Source organism: Pseudophryne corroboree, chromosome 8 (genome assembly GCF_028390025.1).
Source record: "Pseudophryne corroboree isolate aPseCor3 chromosome 8, aPseCor3.hap2, whole genome shotgun sequence".
Taxonomy (NCBI): Eukaryota; Metazoa; Chordata; class Amphibia; order Anura; family Myobatrachidae; genus Pseudophryne; species Pseudophryne corroboree.
In genome coordinates, this window is record NC_086451.1 from 59,679,971 (window position 1) to 59,706,189 (window position 26,219).

A 26,219-nucleotide genomic window follows, 5' to 3' on the forward strand; every position below is an offset into this window, starting at 1 on the left:
AGATGCGAGTCTGAGAGGATGGGGAGCTGTAACCCAAGGGGCGCAGTTCCAGAGCAGGTGGTCAGGCCACGAAAGCCTTCTTCCAGTCAACATTCTGGAACTTCGGGCAATCTACAATGCTCTACTTTAAGCCTCTCCTCTACTCAAGGATCATGTGATCCAGGTACAGTCTGACAACTCCACGGCGGTGGCATATCAATTGACAAGGAGGGATAAAAAGCAGAGCCTGCATGCGAGAGGTGTCAAAGATACTCCTCTGGGTGGAAAGAAATACAAGAGCCATGTCAGCAATCTTCATTCCGGGTGTGGACAACTGAAAGGTGGACTTCCTGAGTCGTGACGATCTCCGCCCCGGGGGAGTGGTGTCTCACCATCTGATGTTCCAGCAGATCATCGACCGTTGGGGTTGCCCACAAATAGACATGATGGCTTTTAGCCTCAACAAGAAACTTCCCTGGTATTGCTCGTGGACCAGGGACCCTCAGTCGAGGGCAGTGGACGCACTGGCGTCGCCTTGTCCGTACCGGCTGGTCTACCCGTTTCCTCCGATCCCATTGCTCCCAAGAGTGCTAAAGTGAATCAGGAATCAAGGTGTCCAGGCAATTCTAATTGCCCCGGATTGGCCTAGGAGGGTGTGGTATGTGGATCTTCTGGACATGTCCGTCGAAGACCCTTGGCCTCTACCACTCAGAAGAGATTTTCTTCAACAAGGACCGTTCGTCTACCCGGACGTATGGCGACTTCGTTTGACGGCATGGTGTTGAGTGGAACATCCTAGCTCACAAGGGCCTTTCCAAGGTTATTCCAACCATGGTTCAGGCCAGGAAACCTGTGACGTCAAACCACTATCATCATATCTGGAGGAGATATGTCTCTTGGTGCGAGGAACGCACGTATCCGCCTGCAGAGTTGCACTTGGGACGTTTCCTATGTTTCCTGCAGGATGGTGTGGATAAGGGCTTATGTCTCGGTTTCATTAAGGTCCAGATTTCAGCTCTCTCCATTTTCTTTGAAAAGAAATTGGCACTGTTGCCAGAAGTTCAGACCTTCTTGCAAGGGGCACTCCACATACAACCTCCCTTTGTGCCGCCTACGGCACCCTGGGATTTGGATGTAGTGTTGACATTTCTACACTCCTCCTGGTTTGAACCTCTGATGACGGTAGAAGACAAGTATCTCATGTGGAAGACGGTGATGTTACTGGTCCTGGCTTCTGCTCGACGAGTCTCAGAATTGGGGGCCTTATCGTGTAAAAGTCCCTACTTGGTCTTTTACGAGGATAGAAGAGCTCCGGACTAGACAGCAGTTCCTGCCTAAGGTTGTCTCCGCGTTTCATCTGAATCAACCTATTGTGGTTCCGTCCAGTTCTGACGCTTCTGCTCCGCCGGAGGCATTGAATGCTGTACGTGCCTTGAAGATCTATGTCAAGCATATAGCTCGGGTCAGAAAGACGGATTCCTTGTTCATGCTCTATGATGCGCAGAAAAAGGGTTGCCCTGCTTCAAATCAGTCCATTGCTCATTAGATTAGGCTTACTATCCAACAGGCCTATGTGTCGGCAGCCTTACCTGTTCCTAAGTCTCTAAAGGCCCACTCGACTAGATCAGTGGGCTGTTCCTGGGCGGCTGCCCATGTAGTCTCGGCCTTGCAACTATGCCGAGCTGCTACCTGGTCGGGGAAGAATACTTTTGTGAAGTTCTACAAATTTGATACCCTGGCCAAAGAGGATACCCAGTTTGGGCAGGCGGTGCTGCAGCAGTCTCTGCACGTTCCCGCCCATTCTGGAAGCTTTGGGACGTCCCCATCGTACTAGTTTCCCCTAATATCCCTTATGGATGCTAGGGAAAATAGGATTTTAATACCTACCGGTAAATCCTTTTCTCGTAGTCCATAAGGGATATTGGGCACCCGCCTCAGTGCGTGGACTTTTCTGCAGGTTCATGTTCTATAGTTGGGATGCGGTCAAGATCCCGCCGGACGGAATACAGACACCGGGATCCCGAACGGCACAATCCCGACATATTCTTCCTCTGTGGGTGTCCACGACACCCATAGAGGGAGAATAAATTAGTGTGCTGAGCATAGCGAGGCACCATGCCCGCAATGGGCTGCATTGCTCTCACCCCCCTGTTGGGATTGTGCTGGTCGGGATCCTAGTGTCGGTATTCCGGCCGCCGGGATCCCGTCCGGCGGTATCTCGTACTGATCCCCTATAGTTACCTGTTCAGCTGTTGCTGTATGTTAGCGGTGTGCTGGTGTGTAAATCTCACCACCCTTTCTGTTATGTTCCTTCTCCCATATATGTCCTTTCTCCTTCGGGCACTTTTTTACCTATAACTGCCTGTGGAAGGGGGCATAGAGGGGAGGAGCCAGCACACCCAGTTGAAGAAATTTAAAGTGCACTGGCTCCTTGGAACCCCGTCTATACCCCATCGTACTAGTTTCCCCCAATATCCCTTATGGACTACAAGAAAATGATTTACCGGTAGGTATTAAAATCCTATTTTCTTACCCTGAGAAGAAGGCCTAGTGATACAGACAGATGGAAGCTGAAAGGGTAAGAAATGGGGCAGGCAGCAAACTGGAGAATTAAGTCCTTTAAATCTATGTCTTATACCAGTGGTTCTCAACCTCGGTCAAGTACCCCAACAGTTCATGTTTTCCAGGTCACCTAGCTGGTGCACAGGTGTATTCATTACTAGGCGACACATTTTAAAAGACCCACAGGTGGAGCAAATTATTTCACTTGCAATCCTGTGAGGAGACCTGGAAAACATGAACTGTTGGGGGTGCTTGAGGACTGCGGTTGAGAACCACTGACTTATACTACACTTAGAGCTCAAATGTTAATTTAAATTATTGTTTTTGTTAATGAGTAGGTTATAATGAAGTTCTCCCACTAAAGCTAGGTACACACTATATAATTATGGTCTGATTTCCCAATACCATACCTCCCAACTGTCCCATTTTTTCGTGACAGTCCCATTTTTTTTAGGACTGGCCCGCCGTGTCCTGCGGTGGGGGCAGGCTGCAGAGCAGCAGTGAATAGATAAGGACTGGAGGCAAAAGGGTGTGTGACATGCATAGTCACGCCCTCTTTTGCTGAGGCCAAGCCCGCTTCCACCTTATTGAAAGTTGAGCGGTATGCAATACTCGGATGATAGGCCTGCTTTATTGTGTAGGTAGGAATGTTTTAGTCAGAAGAACTCAGCTTCCATTATCTGATCATTCTTTCCAAAAGGTCCCAATAGCGCCATTCCTTTGCCACGTACAAGACATTCGTACAAGATTCAATATATCAATTTTTGTTAAAACTTAACACAAGGAAGTTACGCATTTAAAAAAAAAAAAAAAGATGGATGTGACATCAAAGTGGTTTATTTTTTAGGGAGAGAAAGTTGTTTTCTCAGTTATACCCAACAGAATATTTAGTTGTCACATACAGGACAAGCCAAGTCCTCTCCAGTTTCATAAAGGAAACTTCTACTTGAATATTCAGCTCAAATCTATGAATTAAGAGCCTGTGTTATTTTTTTATGAATACCTATGGGAAAAAGCTTTTATTTAACTTGTCAACCTATGTTGAAACATTTTTGCTAATTTTCATGGAACGGCCTAATATCATGCAGTGTGTGGGCATTCTAAATAATCTGCCCATATTTCCTATGGTGTACCCTGATAACCTCATCCTCCTTGTGGGCGGACATATGCAAACTCAGTGTGGTGTGATAGAAAATCAATAACTAAAAGAATAAAAAAATTATATCTTTTAGTGTGTGCAACCGATGCTGCTCTCTTCCACTTGCCGATTATCGGTTTGACCCCAGAAAATCAAATAGTGTGCAGGTAGCTTAAGAGTGGGGATCCCAGCAATGAGGTCACAGGTTATACGCTGTGTAGAGTTTGTATGTACTTGTGTTTTTTTCCAAAGGCTTCAGTTTCCTCCCTGACGACAAAGCCATGCCATTGCTGTCCGTAAAACGGCTTTTTTTGGGGCCTAGTATAAATGTGCGGGAAGGAAATTAAGTGTGGAAGCTCCTCTGGGGCAGGGACTGATATGCCTAAATAAAATTGTTTGTACTGTGCTGTTGAAAATGTGGTGCATATAAAAAAAAAATAAGGTATGACCTGTAGTGCCTAAATCGCAGAGAAAATGACGGTGAATTTGGGCCTAGTTTTTGGTGGGAATGAGTGTGAGCAGTCTGTGAGAACAGCTGGTTAAGGGCAGCACTTCCCTGCTTTCTCTCCCTGCAGCCTCAAGGGCCATGGTTTATGGAGACATATGAGTTTTTAAAAAAAAATCTTGTACTAGAAATTACAATTTTCTGTTTTTTTTTTAGCAAAAAATAATTTATTATATTCAAAATATTTTTCACACATCTCACACTGGCAATGGAGCCTCGAATAGACTCTGTATTTGAAAGCATGCAACTGACAGCTTTACAAAGCAGCGGTGACCCCTCGTGTCCCCACACGAGTAGTAATTACCAGTTTTTAAACTTTGAGATTAGGTTTGTCACTACACAAAGTGGAGGGCAGGTGCTTTTTGGGCTAAAACTAGATTCAAGCAGGCTGCTTCCTAATTAATTTTAGTCCCACCTACAAAATGGCCACACCCATTGTGGGGGGTGATAACTTTCACTTTGGTTCTTAAACAAAATAATGACGCACCTCCTTTTGGCAAACGCAGGCTACAAAAGCAATCCAATGCTATCCACAGGCATTCATTTATACTTGAAAAGAAAATTTGTCTTCTAAAGCTAGGTACACACTATACAATTATCTGGCAGATCTAGCTGTTTGGAATGAAAATCTGGTAACGGATGAGAGCAAGTTCCGATCAGTCATTTGCTCCCAAACACTGCAAAACTGTTGTTCATCCAAGTTGGTTAAATTTTTGTTTAAACAATTTGTATGAGCAACAGGTTTTGTTCATTTTCCATTGTTTGGGAGCAAATGATAGATTGTAATTTGCTCTCATTCATTACCAGATTTTCATTCCAACCAGCTAGGTCTGGCAGATTATTTGTCAGATAATTGTATAGTGTCCTGCTAAGTGCTCTGTATTGTATTGTGGGAGCACCATAAGGTACAAATAGACTGAATTTCAATATTTGACGCTGAGAGGGCCTGGTATAAGAACAGCTCATATAAAGCAAATTCTGCTGGTGAACAGCTCATCTAGCTCCTTTGCTTACTTGGCAAACACTGCCCCATTCATCATCCATTTTACATGGCTCACCAACTGAGCCTGCCTCCTTACTGTGTTGTCCCACGCAGAGTGGAGGCGGCCATTTTATGGTCAGAACAACATTGAGGGACCATTGAGGTAATGGAGGCAGAAGAGATATCCTAGGAAATTTAGATGCTGCAATCTCATGAATGTTAATAATGCCAACAAAATGGCTGCCGCTGCAGAATGCCGACTATGGGAACACTTAAGGTATCGGATAAAAGCTACAATCTCTGTTACCTCATCTTTCCGGATTTCAGCTTTCTCCTAAACACAACATGCTTAGACTATAGGACATTTTTGGCAAAAGCAGAACATTCCAGAAAAGGTTCTCGGAACAGTGGACAGGTCTTATATGAAATAAGATACGACATCTGTGAGGGGGGAGTTTATCTAATGGCAATGGAGAAAACATGGTAGATTTCCTCAGGGAAGTTTTCTTGCTTTTCCTGGGCTAGAACATTAAGGCCAGCCTGTCTGATAAGCCTACGTACGACATCCATGTCTCTGCAGATGCTACTATCCACGTCATCCATGATGACCCCTTCTTGGGCCATGTTGTCCTTGATGACTACGATACCATTTGGCCGCAAGCCAGTTTTGCACCTCTTCAAGAACTCCACCAGGTCACTGTCCGTTAGATGCCCTGCGGTGAAAAGTACATAACATTTACACACAGTTACTATATAAACATAAATGGGCTCTCCGCCTCTAACGTGTGACTCCAGCTGAGAGCAGGCCAGGAGTGAGCATAGCTTGTATAAGGTGCACATTCTCAGTGATGCACACTGAAGTCCAGCTCAGCACCTACCACACTAACAACTATAAAAGGTAACTCCTAGGAGTAAGGCAATAGTTATACAGCCATGATAGCTAAACTCAGCAAGTCGATAATCTCCCAGTGATCCTGAATAAAGGGAATCAATATATCAAACTGCACAGTACAGATATCATCCTATAAAATAATAGGCTAACGCTGCTCCTCACCTCTGTGGGGGAAATTCAAGTGTTTTGCTGACATTACTGTTATGTTATTCCGTCATTTTGACGGGCTGGTAACTAGTAACAAATAATAAGTTCAGAAGTTCCACGCTGGCATAGGAATGAATAGTGCTCAGTCAGTAGTTAATAGTTGCAGACTGGTATCCGTATTCCTCCATCAGATTATCTGCTGTTCTGCTCCATAGAATAATTGTATCTGTCTCACCTGTGGCTGCAGAGTCTATTAGTGTCTCCAGTTAGTCTCAACGCAGTCACAATCGGCAAGTCCAATGTATAAATATCCTGACAGAGATTTAGGGGTAAATTTACTACGATGGGAGTTCTATTTAAGATGGGATGTTGTCTATAGCAACCAATCAGATTCTACTACTCATTTATCTAGCTCCTTCACGAAAATAATACCTGGAATCTGACTGGTTACTATGCATAACATCCCATCTTAGTAAATTTACCCCTTAGAATGAATAGTTACAGCTGCACTTGTGTCCAGCAAAGGAACCAATTACTGCTTGCTGCACCAGAGGAACCAGCCAGTCCGTACAGCGCTGCCAGCACAAAGCTGGTAATTGCAAGCACCGCTCTGTGTGGTGCGACGGATGGACGAACAGATCCACATACCCTGATCCCACGGTAGGCAGTGACCGGGACGTATCCAGCCCTGATCTAGTGGCCATTTGCAGTGCGCACAACATTCCCAACCTGTAGGGGGCGTATGAAGAATGCTCCAGTATGGGAGAGTGCTCCCGTGCCCTCAGTGCATTTCTCACAGGCAGTGTTTTCAAGAGGTTTAAGTACACATGTGCTCATTCTTATATTGCGAACGAGTTGCAGTAAACACGACTTATTTGCCGTGTATAGGGCGCCCAGGAATGTCCGCAGGCATTTGCATGTGCATGTGCGTTCCATAGGGAAGCAATGTTTGTACGCGCGCTGCGACTAGTCTCGGCACAGTACACATAATCGCTGCTGGGATGCGTACACACACTGTAGGAGATTATGTCCAAGATGAGAATGAGCCAGTGATCGCAAAAACGCTCTATAGCATGTATTTTACCCCAGAATTGATGGTAGGGACACAAAAATAAAACCCGCTGGGTCCCTCAGTACGCGCTGTGACCCGCAACGCCGTCCTGTGCTGTCAGTCAGGTCTCCACAACAATAGAGGGAGGAACTTGGAAGGGGTGGAGACCATGAAGAGTGATCTCCCGCCCCCTCCCCTCATCCTCTGCTCCGCAATGCACCCCCTACAGCCCCACGAATAACGGCTGCAGGTGCCCTCCCTCCGCAATTAACGTGACTCAACCACTGCTCCTTGGCAGCCCACTGAACACCAGCCCGGCTGTATATACCCCAGGCGGGGGTAGTTCGGTCCCTGTGCCCCCGGCTGGTTGCTGCCACCACTCTCCCCTTGGATTCCCCTCTTCTCCCTCCCCACCCAGCTGGCCACCCTCTCCGTGTTTTCCGATCTCCCCGGCCACATCCTCTGACTCCAGGCTGGCGGGGGCGTAGGCCTCATGCCGATCCTCGGCTTGACTCCGCTGCTGCTGCTGGCAGTGTCCACAGGTACGCGGTGGGGGCCTGGTCCCTGGAGGGTGTTGGTATGGTGGTGCTCCCCAATGGGGATTCCAGGCTGCACTCTCTTCTGCCTCTCTGTCCCTACTCCCTGCTACCTCTGCCCTACTCCCTGGTGCCTCTCTCTGTCCCTACTCCCTTCTACCTCTTTCTGTCCCTACTCCCCGGTGCCTCCCTCTGTCCCTACTCCCTGCTACCTCTGTCCCTACTCCGCGGTGCCTCTCTCTCTGTCCCTACTCCCCGGTGCCTCTCTCTGTCCCTAGTCCGTGCTACCTCTGTCCCTACTCCCTGGTGCCTCTCTCTCTGACCCTACTCCCCAGTGCCTCTCTCTGTACCTGCTACCTCTGTCCCTACTCCCGGTGCCTCTCTCTGTCCCTACTCCCTGCTACCTCTGTCCCTACCCCCCGGCTTGACTCCACTGCTGCTGCTGGCAGTGTCCATGGAGGAGCCCAGAGTGCTCTTTATACAGGTATGCGGTTGGGGCCTGGTCCCTGGTGGGTGTTGGTATGGTGGTGGGGTTTCTGGCTGCACTCTCTCCTGCCTCTCTGTCCCTACTCCCTCTGTCCCTACTCCCCGCTGCCTCTCTCTGTCCCTACTCCCCGCTACCATATAAAACATGTATAATATGCTCTACCTGCGGCAATGTGTATAGAACACTAACTGGTGCAATGTGTATAACGTGCTCTACGTGGTGCAATGTGTAAAACGTGCTCTACCTGGTGCAATGTGTATAAGGTGTTCTAATTGGCGCAATCTGTATAACGTGCTCTACCTGGTGCAATGTGTATAACGTGCTCTACCTGTGTGGTGTAATGTGAATTGGTACAATTATGTGGCCATGCTCTTTCCCCATGAAGCCACACCCCTAAATTTTTGTTGCATGCCCTGTCCTTGATTTAAAATTTGGGAGGGGGAGCACCAATTTACTTTCTGCCAAAGGGCACCGAAATGTCTAGATGCAGCTCTGGTGCAGAGTGATCTGTATGCTGCACAGCCCAGCAGCATTGTCACCCCCCCCCCCCCCCCTCCCCTCCCCCTTGCAACACTTTTGTAGTGTCCAAGTCAAGTCTGTTTTTATATTTGAATAATTAATAAGATCAATATGAACCTTCATTCCGATGGGACCCAGAAAAGGACAGATAGGACCCCAATTTTTAAAAGTGAGGGGTCCGTGGAACCCACTTTTCTTTGGGCTCAGCGCTATCACTGATGAGCACATCTGTATACCAACGTTCTATCCATACATTCTAGGCGTACATTCTATATGAACAATCTATAGGCAGTGATCGCGGTCAGCAAAAAAAATTGTGGGTCCAGGGACCCCTCACTTTAAAAATGTATGGTCCTGCTCCACTGTTTCTGGGTCCCATCACATATTATGCTTTTGAGTTTTGCATATAGCATTAGACCATCCAACATGCCCTACACATGCACTATGGGAAGTCACACTCATATTCTACAGTACAAATAATGCTTAGAATTATGTTCCCTTTATCTCACATAGCCAACATATACAGTGCTGCGGGCAGGGAGGGAAGGAAGCAGTTGGAGAAAGTTCTGCGGTCAGGTGGCAGCAGGTAACAGGTGGTGGAATGGTGGGTTAAGGGCAGGCAGCAGTTGGTGCCGAGATGGTGTTGAGGCAGGGAGCAGTTTGGGCAAGGAGGGGATAGAGGGGGGTAAGTGCATGTGGCAGTTGGAGTAGGAAGGGGGGATAAGCTTAGATATCAGATAGGGCAGTACGGAGGCAAGGAGGTGGTTAGGGGCAGGCAGTGCTTGTGGTAGGGATGAGATAAGGATAGATAGCAGCTGGGAAAACAATGGGGGTAGGAGCAAGGAGAAGTTTAGGGGCAAATAGTGGTGCTGGTGGTAGGGACATATAGCAGTTGGGGCAGTTCTAGGGCAAGGTGGGGGTTTAGGACTAGCAGTGCTGGGGTCAGGGAAGGGTAAGGGTAGATAGCAGCTGGGGCAAGAAGTGCGTTCGGGGCAGGTAGGGGTGGATAGCTAACCTCCAAACATCCAGGAGGCAGTGAGTTTGTGTGGAGGTATAGGATAGTGTCCAGCAAAGTGCACGGGTGCACAGTTAATATTTGATTCAAATTTTCCAACTAACGGAAGGCTGCGCATATGTTTCACATTCCACAATCCCACACCTCAGTAGGGAACGCAGAACACAATACCCAACTACATACAGAGGGCCTATATTCCAATGATGCAATGGGTAAGGGGAAACAATAACCTGGGGCGCAGCAAGACTTGGATAAGGGTAATTATGTAATATTTATCATTTGTTTAAACAAAGTGTCTGTTAGTACAGGTAACAGATGTAAAGTAGAAATAGTATGTTTAAAAGTGTAACATGTAAGTATATATAAAAGGAAATAAAAAGCAAAGTCAAAATAAAATAAAAACAGTAAAAACTGTTTTTGGTACCGCAGTGTCAAAGAAATAATGTACAATGTAAAAGGGGATGTAGTTATGTGATTGGCGGTCAGGAGATCGCCGGTCACAATACCGACGCCTACATCCCACCTCCTCAATATCCCGACAGTCGGCATGCTGACTAACAGGGACTATTCTTACTCATGGGTGTCCACGACACCTATAGAGTGGCAAAAGAACACCAAGCTCGCCCCCTTCCCTTCCCCCCGCCAGCATTCTAAACCCCAGGATCCCGTGTTGGTATGGTGACCGTCAGGTTCCCAAGTCACCCATACCCAACCCCGTAAAAGTACAGTATACAAGCAGTTTTGAAGACAATAAAGATTAGTTTTCAAATGGAGAGAGCAGCATAGGTAGTCAGTGGTGACTGATGGTCCTGCTCCTATTATGTTAATGCAGAGTAGTGCTAATATGGGCACTTACGTCTCACTGGTGGTGGTCAGCAGCCAAAGTTCATAATGCAATAGTCCAGTGGATCTTTTTTCTCTCTCTTCATTTGTGTGGATTCGGTTTGAGTGGCATCTCAACCCGGGGACAATGATGTTGTTACACAGGCACCTGTGTCTGGTCTCCTGCAGTGTAGCGCTAGCATTTTGCAGGGACTGGAGCATCTTGGTTTGAAACACGCCACTCAAGCCAAATCCACACATATAAGTAGAGACAAAAAGATCCACTAACTACCTATGTTACTCTCTCCATTTGAAAACTAATCTTTGTGGTCTGCAAAACTGCTTGTGTACTGTACTTTTACACTGTACATTATTTATTTGACACTGTGGTACCACAAACTGTTTTAACGGTTTTTATTTTATTTTGACTTTGCTTTTTATTTCCTTTTATATGTAGTTACATGTTACACTTTTAAACGTACTAGTTCTACCCCACATCTGTTACCTGTACTAACAGACACTTTGTTTAACTTTAAACTATAAATCAATTACCATTATCTAAATCTTGCTGCACCTTTACCCTAATATAGGCACTCACCCGGCCAAGAGATCCTGTCAGTCCTTCCACAGGTTGGGGGGAGGGCTGACTTCTGTCGGGGAGCAGCGGTTCTCAAAGCTGGAGTAGCAGCCAGAAGCATATGGGTGTTGCTGCAGACTGCAGGACGACGGCAAGTACACCAGCGTCACTGGAATGGCAGCCTCAGGGGCAAATGGGGCACATGCAGTACACCTCCAAGCTGTCAGTGGGAAGCTGAGCAGCAGCGGAGGTGGCGGCAGTGTGGAGGAGTCACAGCAGAGACTGGCGCAATGTCAGCGATCCCTGCAGATACTGAGTGGGCAGCAACAGGGAGCTGGCTCCGAGCAAGGGTGAGCGGCAGCAGGGATCTTCTTGAATCACGCTGAGTGGAGGCTGCAGGCGCCATTTTGCTCCATGGTGATTGGCTGTGGTAGCAGTGCAGGCAGCATGATGATTGGCTGGAGACATGCTACACACAGCATGCAGGTGGTAATTGGCTGTGGCACAGGAGCAGGCAGGACACACACAGCTAGATCAGAGCGCGTCCTGTGGGACTCACTGATGTTTTAAAAGTGTGTCCTAGAGAGCTATTTTCAGGTAAAATACGTGCTATAGCGCGTTTTTGCGATCACTGTATAGATATGTACATCTATACTAACATTCTGCTCATCCGTAATATGGTCTCCTTTTCCAACATTTTCAGTGTATTTAACCGGAATATTATATATACAGGTTGAGTATCCCAAAATTCAAAATCACACATTTTTGGTTCCCCTACTGAGATAATGACACAAATAAGGGATACTCAACCTGTATATATATATTTGCATATGAAATATTGATTGCTTGGTACAAGATGGCACTGCCCATGTACCACAGCAGAATAACTTTTCACCAAAGCCTTTTTCATATTTTCTGTACATTATGCAATTATTGGGGAGTGTGTTGGGGTACAGGCTACAGAAGGGCCTTACCTATCACCCACTGGATCCAGATGACATCATAGTGGTTTGGCTTTGGGGCAAAGTCTTGCAGCCCACAGCAGTAATATTCACCAATTCGCTTTCCATCTTCTCCCAGATAGCCTTTGGCCTTGCTTAAAAACTCATCAGTTACATCGACCATGTCAACCGTTTTAAAGAGTGGTAGCAGGAGGCGTTTGGTGATCCGGCCGATGCCAGCGCCACAGTCTAAGGCATATGAGGTACCGGTCTTCAGGGGCCCGTCCTGTGAGGTATACCAGTGAAATACGTATTTAGGTAGCTGTGGCCCTAAAGCTCAGGCAGATGACAAGTATAACGTGGGACACATGCAGGAAGTATAATCAGTATTTTTGTAGTTAATAGAATATAAATATATAACAGCTATGGGGTATATTCAATTGATTTGGGCATTCCTGACAATGCCGATCCAACTTTTTCTTAAAGTCGGATTGACATTGTCGGAAATGGGCCTAAAATCTGTCAGATTTGGCCGCAATTCCGTCAAAACATGTGGATCCGCGGCTATTGCGCCGAACCATGTGTTTTCCGACAAGTAGGAAAAAAATAAGAATTTACTTACCGATAATTCTATTTCTCGTAGTCCGTAGTGGATGCTGGGGACTCCGTCAGGACCATGGGGATTAGCGGCTCCGCAGGAGACAGGGCACAAAAATAAAGCTTTAGGATCAGGTGGTGTGCACTGGCTCCTCCCCCTATGACCCTCCTCCAAGCCTCAGTTAGGATACTGTGCCCGGACGAGCGCACACAATAAGGAAGGATCTTGAATCCCGGGTAAGACTCATACCAGCCACACCAATCACACCGTACAACTTGTGATCTGAACCCAGTTAACAGTATGACAAAACGTAGGAGCCTCTGAACAGACGGCTCACAACAATAACAACCCGATTTTTTTGTAACAATAACTATGTACAAGTATTGCAGACAATCCGCACTTGGGATGGGCGCCCAGCATCCACTACGGACTACGAGAAATAGAATTATCGGTAAGTAAATTCTTATTTTCTCTAACGTCCTAAGTGGATGCTGGGGACTCCGTCAGGACCATGGGGATTATACCAAAGCTCCCAAACGGGCGGGAGAGTGCGGATGACCCTGCAGCACCGAATGAGAGACTCCATGTCCTCCTCAGCCAGGGTATCAAATTTGTAGAATTTAGCAAACGTGTTTGCCCCTGACCAAGTAAATGCTCAGCAAAGTTGTAAAGCCGAGACCCCTCAGGCAGTCGCCCAAGATCAGCCCACTTCCTTGTGGAATGGGCTTTTTCTGATTTTGTCTGTGGCAAGCCTGCCACAGAATGAGCAAGCTGAATTGTACTACAAATCCAGCGAGCAATCGTCTGTTTAGAAGCAGGAGCACCCATCTTGTTGGGTGCATACAGGCTAAACAGCGAGTCAGATTTTCTGACTCCAGTCGTCCTGGAAACATATATTTTCAGGGCCCTGACAACGTCAAGTAACTTGGAGTCCTCCAAGTCCCTAGTAGCCGCAGGTACCACAAAAGGTTGGTTCATGTGAAAAACAGAAAACACCTTAAGGAGAAATTGAGGACGAGTCCTCAATCCTGCCCTGTCAGAATGAAAAATTAAGTAAGGACTTTTATATGATAAAGCCGCCCATTCTGACACACGCCTGGCTGAAGCCAGGGCTAATAGAATCTTCACCTTCCATGTGAAATATTTTAAGTCCACAGTGGTGAGTGGATCAAACCAATGTGACTTTAGGAAACTCAAAACAACATTGAGATCCCAAGGTGCCACTGGGGGCACAAAAGGAGGCTGTATATGCAGTACCCCTTTTACAAATGTCTGAACTTCAGGCACTGAAGCCAGTTCTTTCTGGAATAAATTTGACAGGGTCGAAATTTGAACCTTAATGGACCCTAATTTTAGGCCCATAGACAGTCCTGTTTTCAGGAAATGTAGGAAACGACCCAGTTGGAATTCCTCTGTAGGGACCTTCTTGGCCTCACACCACGCAACATATTTTCGCCAATTGCGGTGAAAATGTTTTGCGGTTACATCCTTCCTGGCTTCGACCAGGGTAGGGATGACTTCATCTGGAATGCCCTTTCAGGATCCGGCGTTCAACTGCCATGCCGTCAAACGCAGCCGCGGTAAGTCTTGGAACAGACAAGGCCCCTGCTGGAGCAGGTCCTTTCTTAAAGGTAGAGGCCACGGTTCTTCCGTGAGAATCTCTTGAAATTCCGGGTACCAAGTCCTTCTTGACCCATCCGGAACCACGAGTATCGTTCTTACTCATCTCCTTGATTCTCAGTACTTTTGGTATGAGATGCATAGGAGGGAACACATACCATGACTGGTACACCCACAGTGTTACCAGAGCGTCCACCGCTATTGCCTGAGGGTCCCTTGACCTGGCGCAATATCTGTCTAGTTTTTTGTTCAGGCGGGACGCCATCATGTCCACCTTTGGTTTTTCCCAACGGTTTACAATCATGTGGAAGACTTCCCGCTGAAGTCCCCACTCTCCCGGGTGGAGGTTATGCTGAGGAAGTCTGCTTCCCAGTTTTCCACTCCCGGAATTAACACTGCTGAGAGTGTTATCACATGATTTTTCGCCCAGCGAAGAATCCTTGCAGTTTCTGCCATTTCCCTCCTGCTTCTTGTGCCGCCCTGTTTTCGTGGGCGACTGCCGTGATGTTGTCCCACTGGATCAATACCGGCTGACCTTGAAGCAGAGGTCTTGCTAAGCTTAGAGCCTTGTAAATTGGCCTTAGCTCCAGTATATTTATGTGGAGAGAAGTCTCCAGACTTGATCACACTCCCTGGAAATTTTTTCCTTGTGTGACTGCTCCCCAGCCACTCAGGCTGGCATCCGTGGTCACCAGGACCCAGTCCTGAATGCCGAATCTGCGGCCCTTTCATAGATGAGCACTCTGCAGCCACCGCAGAAGAAACACCCTTGTCCTTGGAGACAGGGTTATCCGCTGATGCATCTGAAGATGCGATCCGGACCATTTTCCCAGCAGATCCCACTGAAAGGTTCTTGCGTGAAATCTACCGAATGGGATCGCTTTGTAAGAAACCACCATTTTTCACAGGACCCTTTGTGCAATGATGCACTGATAATTTTCCTGGTTTTAGGAGGTTCCTGACTAGCTCGGATAACTCCCTGGCTTTCTTCTCCGGGAGAAAACATCCTTTTCTGGACTGTGTCCAGAATCATCCCTAGGAACATTAGACGTGTTGTCGGAAAAAGCTGCGATTTTGGAATATTTAGAATCCACTCGTGCTGTCGTAGAACTACTTGAGATAGTGCTACTCCGACCGCCAACTGTTCTCTGGACCTTGCCCTTATCAGGAAAGCGTCCATATTTCTTTTAGGAAGAATCATCATTTCGGCCATTACCTTGGTAAAGACCCGGGGTGCCGTGGACAATCCAAACGGCAGCGTCTGAACTGATAGTGACAGTTCTGTACCACGAACCTGAGATACCCTTGGTGAGAAAGGCAAAATTTGGACTTGTAGGTAAGCGTCCCTGATATCCAGTGACACCATATCGTCCTGGTTCGCTATCACTGCTCTGAGTGACTCCATCTTGATTTGAATCCTTGTATGTAATTGTTCAAATCTTTTAGATCTCACCGAGCCGTTTGGCTTCAGTACCACAATATAGTGTGGAATAATACCCCTTCCCTTGTTGTAGGAGGGGTACTTTGATTATCACGTGCTGGGAATACAGCCTGTGAATTTTTTTCCAATACTGCCTCCCTGTCGGAGGGAGACGTTGGTAAAGCAGACTTCAGGAACTTGTGAGGGGAAGACGTCTCGAATTTCCAATGTACACCTGGGATACTACGTGTAGGATCCAGGAGTCCACTTGCGAGTGAGCCCACTGCGTGCTGAAACTCTTGAGATGACCCCCCACCGCACCTGAGTCCGCTTGTATGGCCCCAGCGTCATGCTGCGGACTTGGCAGAAGCTGTGGAGGACTTCTGTTCCTGGGAATGAGCTGCCTGCTGCAGTCTTCTTCCCTTTCCTCTAACCCTGGGCAGATATGACTGGCCTTTTGCCCGCCTGCCTTTATGGGTACGAAAGGACTGAGACTGAAAAGACTGTGTCCTTTTCTGCTGAGATGTGACTTGGGGTAACAAAAGTGGATTTTCCAGCTGTTGCCATGGCCACCAGGTCCGATGGACCGCCCCTTTATACGGCAATACTTCCATGTGCCGTCTGGAATCTGCATCACCTGACCACTGTCGTGTCTATAAACATCGTCTGGCAGATATGGACATCACATCTACTCTTGATGCCAGAATGCAAATATCCCTCTGCGCATCTCGCATATATAGAAATGCATCCTTAAAATGCTCTATAGTCAATAAAATATTGTTCCTGTCAAGGGTATCAATATTTTCAGTCAGGAAATCCGACCAAGCCCCCCCAGCGCTGCACATCCAGGCTGAGGCGATTGCTGGTCGTAGTATAACACCAGTATGTGTGTATATACTTCTTAGGATATTTTTCAGCTTCCTATCAGCTGGCTCCTTGAGGGCGGCCGTATCTGGAGACGGTAACGCCACTTGTTTTTATAAGCGTGTGAGCGCCTTATCCACCCTAAGGTGTGTTTCCCAACTCGCCCTCACTTCTGGCGGGAAAAGGTATACCTCCAATAATTTTCCATCGGAGGAAACCCACGTATCATCACACACTTTAATTTATCTGATTCAGGAAAAACTACAAGTAGATTATTCCCACCCTACATAATACCCTTATTTGTGGTACTTGTAGTATCAGAAATATGTAACACCTCCTTCATTGCCCTTAACATGTAACGTGTGGCCCTAAAGGAAAATACGTTTGTTTCTTCACCGTCGACACTGAAGTCAGTGTCCGTGTCTGTGTCGACCAACTGAGGTAAATGGGCGTTTTTACAAGCCCCTGACGGTGTCTGAGACGCCTGGACAGGTACTAATTTGTTTGCCGGCCGTCTCATGTCGTCAACCGACCTTGCATCGTGTTGACATTATCACGTAATTCCTAAATAAGCCATCCATTCCGGTGTCGACTCCCTAGAGAGTGACATCACCCATACAGGCAATTTGCTCCGCCTCCTCACCAACATCGTCCTCCTACATGTCGACACACACGTACCGACACACAGCACACACACAGGGAATGCTCTGATAGAGGACAGGACCCCACTAGCCCTTTGGGGAGACAGAGGGAGAGTTTGCCAGCACACACCAAAAACGCTATAATTATACAGGGACAACCCCTTATACAAGTGTTTTCCCTTATAGCATTTTCACATATGTAATCATATCGCCAAATAAGTGCCCCCCCTCTCTGTTTTAACCCTGTTTCTGTAGTGCAGTGCAGGGGAGAGCCTGGGAGCCTTCCTCTCAGCAGAGCTGAGCAGGAAAATGGCGCCGTGTGCTGAGGAGAATAGGCCCCGCCCCCTAAAACGGCGGGCTCTTCTCCCGGAGTTTGTGAGATCTGGCAGGGGTTAAATACATCCATATAGCCTCAAGGGCTATATGTGATGTATTTTAGCCATAAAAAAGGTATAACACATTTGCTGCCCAGAGCGCCCCCCCCAGCGCCCTGCACCCTCAGTGACCGCTGGTATGAAGTGTGCTGACAACAATGGCGCACAGCTGCAGTGCTGTGCGCTACCTTATGAAGACTGAAAGTCTTCTGTCGCCTGTTTCTGGACCTCTGGACCTCTTCAACTTCGGCATCTGCAAGGGGGGTCGGCGGCGCGGCTCCGGGACGAATACCAGGGTGAGACCTGTGTTCCGACTCCCTCTGGAGCTAATGGTGTCCAGTAGCCTAAGAATCCAATCCATCCTGCACGCAGGTGAGTTGAAATTCTCTCCCCTAAGTCCCTCGATGCAGTGAGCCTGTTGCCAGCAGGACTCACTGAAAATAAAAAACCTAAAAAACTTTTTCTAAGCAGCTCTTTAGGAGAGCCACCTAGATTGCACCCTGCTCGGACGGGCACAAAAACTTAACTGAGGCTTGGAGGAGGGTCATAGGGGGAGGAGCCAGTGCACACCACCTGATCCTAAAGCTTTATTTTTGTGCCCTGTCTCCTGCGGAGCCGCTAATCCCCATGGTCCTGACGGAGTCCCCAGCATCCACTTAGGACGTTAGAGAAATAAGATTTTAAACCTACCGGTAAATCTTTTTCTCCTAGTCCGTAGAGGATGCTGGGGATTCCCTAAGGACCATGGGGTATAGACAGGCTCCGCAGGAGACATGGGCACTATAAAGAACTTTAGAATGGGTGTGCACTGGCTCCTTCCTCTATGCCCCTCCTCCAGACCTCAGTTAGAGAAACTGTGCCCAGAGGAGACGGACAGTACGAGGAAAGGATTTTTGTTAATCCAAGGGCAAGATTCATACCAGCCCACACCATCCACACCGTATAACCTGGAATATACGCAACCAGTTAACAGTATGAACAAAACAGTATCAGCCAACGACTGATCTTAACTGTAACATAACCCTTATGTAAGCAATAACTATATACAAGTCATGCATAAATATGTCCGCACTGGGACGGGCGCCCAGCATCCTCTACGGACTAGGAGAAAATAAGAATTTACTTACCGATAATTCTATTTCTCGTAGTCCGTAGTGGATGCTGGGGACTCCGTCAGGACCATGGGGAATAGCGGCTCCGCAGGAGACAGGGCACAAAAGTAAAAGCTTTAGGATCAGGTGGTGTGCACTGGCTCCTCCCCCTATGACCCTCCTCCAAGCCTCAGTTATGATACTGTGCCCGGATGAGCGTACACAATAAGGAAGGATTTTGAATCCCGGGTAAGACTCATACCAGCCACACCAATCACACTGTACAACCTCTGATCTGAACCCAGTTAACAGCATGATAACAGCGGAGCCTCTGAAAAGATGGCTCACAACAATAATAACCCGATTTTTGTAACAATAACTATGTACAAGTATTGCAGACAATCCGCACTTGGGATGGGCGCCCAGCATCCACTACGGACTACGAGAAATAGAATTATCGGTAAGTAAATTCTTATTTTCTCTGACGTCCTAAGTGGATGCTGGGGACTCCGTCAGGACCATGGGGATTATACCAAAGCTCCCAAACGGGCGGGAGAGTGCGGATGACTCTGCAGCACCGAGTGAGAGAACTCCAGGTCCTCCTCAGCCAGGGTGTGCCCCTGACCAAGTAGCAGCTCGGCAAAGTTGTAAAGCCGAGACCCCTCGGGCAGCCGCCCAAGATGAGCCCACCTTCCTTGTGGAATGGGCATTTACATATTTTGGCTGTGGCAGGCCTGCCACAGAATGTGCAAGCTGAATTGTACTACACATCCAACTAGCAATCGTCTGCTTAGAAGCAAGAGCACCCAGTTTGTTGGGTGCATACAGGATAACAGCAAGTCAGTTTTCCTGACTCCAGCCGTCCTGGAAACCTATATTTTCAGGGCCCTGACAACATCTAGCAACTTGGAGTCCTCCAAGTCCCTAGTAGCCGCAGGTACCACAATAAGCTGGTTCAGGTGAAACGCTGACACCACCTTAGGGAGAAACTGGGGACGAGTCCGCAGCTCTGCCCTGTCCGAATGGACAATCAGATATGGGCTTTTGTGAGACAAAGCCGCCAATTCTGACACTCGCCTGGCCGAGGCCAGGGCCAACATCATGGTCACTTTCCATGTGAGATATTTCAAATCCACAGATTTGAGCGGTTTAAACCAATGTGATTTGAGGAATCCCAGAACTACGTTGAGATCCCACAGTGCCACTGGAGGCACAAAAGGGGGTTGTATATGCAGTACTCCCTTGACAAACTTCTGGACTTCAGGAACTGAAGCCAATTCTTTCTGGAAGAAAATCGACAGGGCCAAAATTTGAACCTTAATGGACCCCAATTTGAGGCCCATAGACACTCCTGTTTGCAGGAAATGCAGGAATCGACCGAGTTGAAAATTTCTTCGTGGGGCCTTCCTGGCCTCACACCACGCAACATATTTTCGCCACATGTGGTGATAATGTTGTGCGGTCACCTCCTTCCTGGCTTTGACCAGGGTAGGAATGACCTCTTCCGGAATGCCTTTTTCCCTTAGGATCCGGCGTTCAACCGCCATGCCGTCAAACGCAGCCGCGGTAAGTCTTGGAACAGACATGGTACTTGCTGAAGCAAGTCCCTTCTTAGCGGCAGAGGCCATGAGTCCTCTGTGAGCATCTCTTGAAGTTCCGGGTACCAAGTCCTTCTTGGCCAATCCGGAGCCACGAGTATAGTTCTTACTCCTCTACGTCTTATAATTCTCAGTACCTTAGGTATGAGAAGCAGAGGCGGGAACACATACACCGACTGGTACACCCACGGTGTTACCAGAACGTCCACAGCTATTGCCTGAGGGTCTCTTGACCTGGCGCAATACCTGTCCAGTTTTTTGTTCAGGCGGGACGCCATCATGTCCACCTTTGGTCTTTCCCAACGGTTCACAATCATGTGGAAGACTTCCCGATGAAGTCCCCACTCTCCCGGGTGGAGGTCGTGCTGAGGAAGTCTGCTTCCCAGTTGTCCACTCCCGGAATGAACACTGCTGACAGTGCTATCACATGATTTTCCGCCCAGCGAAGAATCCTTGCAGTTTCTGCCATTGCCCTCCTGCTTCTTGTGCCGCCCTGTCTGTTTACGTGGGCGACTGCCGTGATGTTGTCCCACTGGATCAATACCGGCTGACCTTGAAGCAGAGGTCTTGCTAAGCTTAGAGCATTGTAAATTGCTCTTAGCTCCAGTATATTTATGTGGAGAGAAGTCTCCAGACTTGATCACACTCCCTGGAAATTTTTTCCTTGTGTGACTGCTCCCCAGCCTTTCAGGCTGGCATCCGTGGTCACCAGGACCCAGTCCTGAATGCCGAATCTGTGGCCCTTTAGTAGATGAGCACTCTGCAGCCACCACAGAAGAGACACCCTTGTCCTTGGATACAGGGTTATCCGCTGATGCATCTGAAGATGCGATCCGGACCATTTTTCCAGCAGATCCCACTGAAAAGTTCTTGCGTGAAATCTGCCGAATGGAATCGCTTCGTAAGAAGCCACCATTTTTCCCAGGACCCTTGTGCAATGATGCACTGACACTTTTCCTGGTTTTAGGAGGTTCCTGACTAGCTCGGATAACTCCCTGGCTTTCTCCTCCGGGAGAAACACCTTTTTCTGGACTGTGTCCAGAATCATCCCTAGGAACAGCAGACGTGTCGTCGGAGACAGCTGCGATTTTGGAATATTTAGAATCCACCCGTGCTGTCGTAGAACTACTTGAGATAGTGCTACTCCGACCTCCAACTGTTCTCTGGACCTTGCCCTTATCAGGAGATCGTCCAAGTAAGGGATAATTAAGACGCCTTTTCTTCGAAGAAGAATCATCATTTCGGCCATTACCTTGGTAAAGACCCGGGGTGCCGTGGACAATCCAAACGGCAGCGTCTGAAACTGATAGTGACAGTTTTGTACCACGAACCTGAGGTACCCTTGGTGAGAAGGGCAAATTGGGACATGGAGGTAAGCATCCTTGATGTCCAGGGACACCATATAGTCCCCTTCTTCCTGGTTCGCTATCACTGCTCTGAGTGACTCCATCTTGATTTGAACCTTTGTATGTAAGTGTTCAAATATTTCAGATTTAGAATAGGTCTCACCGAGCCGTCTGGCTTCAGTACCACAATATAGTGTGGAATAATACCCCTTTCCTTGTTGTAGGAGGGGTACTTTGATTATCACCTGCTGGGAATACAGCTTGTGAATTGTTTCCAATACTGCCTCCCTGTCGGAGGGAGACGTTGGTAAAGCAGACTTCAGGAACCTGCGAGGGGGAGACGTCTCGAATTTCCAATCTGTACCCCTGGGATACTACTTGTAGGATCCAGGAGTCCACTTGCGAGTGAGCCCACTGCGCGCTGAAACTCTTGAGACGACCCCCCACCGCACCTGAGTCCGCTTGTACGGCCACAGCGTCATGCTGAGGACTTGGCAAAAGCGGTGGAGGGCTTCTGTTCCTGGGAATGGGCTGCCTGCTGCAGTCTTCTTCCCTGTCCTCTATCCCTGGGCAGATATGACTGGCCTTTTGCCTGCTTGCCCTTATGGGAACGAAAGGACTGAGGCTGAAAAGACGGTGTCTTTTTCTGCTGAGATGTGACTTGGGGTAAAAAAGGTGGATTTTCCAGCTGTTGCCGTGGCCACCAGGTCCGATGGACCGACCCCAAATAACTCCTCCCCTTTATACGGCAATACTTCCATGTGCCGTTTGGAATCTGCATCACCTGACCACTGTCGTGTCCATAAACATCTTCTGGCAGATATGGACATCGCACTTACTCTTGATGCCAGAGTGCAAATATCCCTCTGTGCATCTCGCATATATAGAAATGCATCCTTTAAATGCTCTATAGTCAATAAAATACTGTCCCTGTCAAGGGTATCAATATTTTCAGTCAGGGAATCCGACCAAGCCACCCCAGCGCTGCACATCCAGGCTGAGGCGATCGCTGGTCGCAGTATAACACCAGTATGTGTGTATATACTTTTTAGGATATTTTCCAGCCTCCTATCAGCTGGCTCCTGGAGGGCGGCCGTATCTGGAGACGGTAACGCCACTTGTTTTGATAAGCGTGTGAGCGCCTTATCCACCCTAAGGGGTGTTTCCCAACGCGCCCTAACTTCTGGCGGGAAAGGGTATAACGCCAATAATTTTCTATCGGGGGAAACCCACGCATCATCACACACTTCATTTAATTTATCTGATTCAGGAAAAACTACAGGTAGTTTTTTCACACCCCACATAATACCCTCTTTTGTGGTACTTGTAGTATCAGAAATATGTAACACCTCCTTCATTGCCCTTAACATGTAACGTGTGGCCCAAATGGAAAATACGTTTGTTTCTTCACCGTCGACACTGGAGTCAGTGTCCGTGTCTGTGTCGACCGACTGAGGTAAATGGGCGTTTTAAAGCCCCTGACGGTGTTTGAGACGCCTGGACAGGTACTAATTGGTTTGCCGGCCGTCTCATGTCGTCAACCGACCTTGCAGCGTGTTGACATTATCACGTAATTCCCTAAATAAGCCATCCATTCCGGTGTCGACTCCCTAGAGAGTGACATCACCATTACAGGCAATTGCTCCGCCTCCTCACCAACATCGTCCTCATACATGTCGACACACACGTACCGACACACAGCACACACACAGGGAATGCTCTGATAGAGGACAGGACCCCACTAGCCCTTTGGGGAGACAGAGGGAGAGTTTGCCAGCACACACCAAAACGCTATATTATACAGGGACAACCTTATATAAGTGTTTTCCCTTATAGCATCTTAATGTATAATAATATCGCCAAATAAGTGCCCCCCCTCTCTGTTTTAACCCTGTTTCTGTAGTGCAGTGCAGGGGAGAGCCTGGGAGCCTTCCTAGCAGCGGAGCTGTGTAGGAAAATGGCGCTGTGTGCTGAGGAGAATAGGCCACGCCCCCTTTCCGGCGGGCTTCTTCTCCCGTTTTTCTGACAACCTGGCAGGGGTTAAATACATCCATATAGCCCCAGGGGCTATATGTGATGTATTTTTAGCCAGCATAGGTACTTTCATTGCTGCCCAGGGCGCCCCCCCAAGCGCCCTGCACCCTCAGTGACCGTTGGTGTGAAGTGTGCTGAGAGCAATGGCGCACAGCTGCAGTGCTGTGCGCTACCTCATGAAGACTGAGAAGTCTTCAGCCGCCGATTTCTGGACCTCTTCTCTCTTCAGCATCTGCAAGGGGGTCGGCGGCGCGGCTCCGGTGACCCATCCAGGCTGTACCTGTGATCGTCCCTCTGGAGCTAGTGTCCAGTAGCCTAAGAAGCCAATCCATCCTGCACGCAGGTGAGTTCACTTCTTCTCCCCTAAGTCCCTCGTTGCAGTGAGCCTGTTGCCAGCAGGACTCACTGAAAATAAAAAACCTAACAAAACTTTTACTCTAAGCAGCTCTTTAGGAGAGCCACCTAGATTGCACCCTTCTCGGCCGGGCACAAAAACCTAACTGAGGCTTGGAGGAGGGTCATAGGGGGAGGAGCCAGTGCACACCACCTGATCCTAAAGCTTTTACTTTTGTGCCCTGTCTCCTGCGGAGCCGCTATTCCCCATGGTCCTGACGGAGTCCCCAGCATCCACTTAGGACGTCAGAGAAAAAGATTTACCGGTAGGTTTAAAATCTTATTTTCTCTTACGTCCTAGAGGATGCTGGGGACTCCGTAAGGACCATGGGGATTATACCAAAGCTCCAAACCGGGCGGGAGAGTGCGGATGACTCTGCAGCACCGATTGAGCAAACATGAGGTCCGCCTCAGCCAGGGTATCAAACTTGTAGAATTTTGCAAAAGTGTTTGAACCCGACCAAGTAGCTGCTCGGCAAAGCTGTAATGCCGAGACGCCTCGGGCAGCCGCCCAAGAAGAGCCCACCTTCCTAGTGGAATGGGCCTTTACTGAATTTGGTAACGGCAATCCAGCCGTAGAATGAGCCTGCTGAATCGTGTTACAGATCCATCGAGCAATAGTCTGCTTAGAAACAGGAGTGCCAACCTTGTTGGCTGCATACAGGACAAACAGTGCCTCTGTTTTCCTAACCCGAGCCGTCCTGGCTACGTAAATTTTTTTTTTTTTTTTAAAGTTAGGTTTTTTATTGAGAGTGATCGATAATCAAAACAGTAACAGTAGCACAGTTGTACAGATTAAGGTATTGAACATAACAACATACAGTGTACATATTATACCATACCAATAAAGACAGTTTTATGGTGATATAGGCTAACAGGTAATAGCAATATGTGGTCTGTGTAATTCTGTGTGTGTACTTGATCAGTCTCATTTTATTTTTTATTTTTTCAAATATCGAGTCGAGTCTGTATCATAGCAGAGTATAGTCTTATGGTGAGTGAAAGCAAGAGAGAGAAAGAGGAGGAAAGGAGAGAAAAAGCAAGAAAACAAATGTTAATAAAGGAGGAACGTAGTGGATGTTGCCTATAGGAAAGTAAGAGGTTGGGAGCAGTTCTCTGTATTAATAACAGGGGGAGGGATAATTGAAGTGCTAGAGGAGATAGTGTTATGAGCAGTGTTGGCACCGCTAGCAGAGTCCGGGCATCAATAAAGAGCGTGCAAGGTACCAGGGAGACCAAACGTTGTGGAACTGAGCCACAGTATTATTCCTTAGGCTTGTAATATATTCCATATTTGCTATGTGGTTAATCTTGGTCAATAGTACAGCCTTGGAGGGTGGTTTATGATCTTTCCAGCATTTAGCAATCAGTGATTTAGCCGCCATGCAAATATGCATGGTAAGCTTGTCTTGGGTTTTGGGTAGTGACGGTGTGGGGGCGTGAAGCAAAGCGATTTCAGGGGAGAGGGCAAGGTTATGCCCGCAGGTTTGAGCAACAAGTGCTCCAACCGTGTTTCAGAAGGGGCGAACAGAGGGGCACGTCCACCATATGTGAAAAAAGGTGCCCTCCTCTCCACAGAGTCTCCAGCACAAGTCTGATGTCGTAGGGAAGATGGAGTGAAGTCTGGAAGGAACCAGATACCACCTGGTGTAGACCTTATAACATGTTTCCTTAAGTGCCACACTAATAGAAGCTTTCGCTATGCGTGTTCTGATTTCCTCCCATTGATCATCTTCCAGCGAGTGGGAGAGATCTGATTCCCAAGCTAATTCATGGGGTTCACGGGTCGGGGGATCTGGAGCCAAGATTGAGTTGTATATTGTTGAGATATTCCCCTTTTTGCCAATTGAAAGTAGACACATATGTTCAAAGGAGGTGGGTGATTTCAAAGGGGTAGTTTTAAGCTGAGATTTGAGGAAGCTAAGAATTTGGACATAATGGTATTGACACGAGGAAGGGATACCAAAGCGCTCTTGAAAATCTCCAAAAGAGGTCGGTGCTGAGTGACCTTTAACATGTATAAATCTTGTGACACCCTGGGATTGCCATGGGGCCGCTATTCTACGTTCGCAGCCTGGGGGGAAGGC

The 26,219-nt window shown here is 47.8% G+C and overlaps 1 protein-coding gene across 4 annotated transcripts in view; it reads right to left on the minus strand.

Moving 5' to 3' along the window:
* Window positions 1–5,608: 5,608 nt before the first annotated feature.
* The window catches only part of NTMT1 (N-terminal Xaa-Pro-Lys N-methyltransferase 1), a 57,416-nt gene continuing 36,805 nt past the window's right edge, over window positions 5,609–26,219 (minus strand). For all 4 annotated transcript variants that reach the window (XM_063936474.1, XM_063936472.1, XM_063936471.1 and 1 more), the window contains exons 3-4: window positions 12,187–12,439; window positions 5,609–5,879 (exon numbers count right to left, since the gene is read on the minus strand). In XM_063936474.1, the coding sequence (XP_063792544.1) occupies window positions 5,623–5,879; window positions 12,187–12,439 (510 nt within the window). In that variant the 3' untranslated portion in view covers window positions 5,609–5,622. The remainder of the gene's footprint in view (window positions 5,880–12,186; window positions 12,440–26,219) is intronic.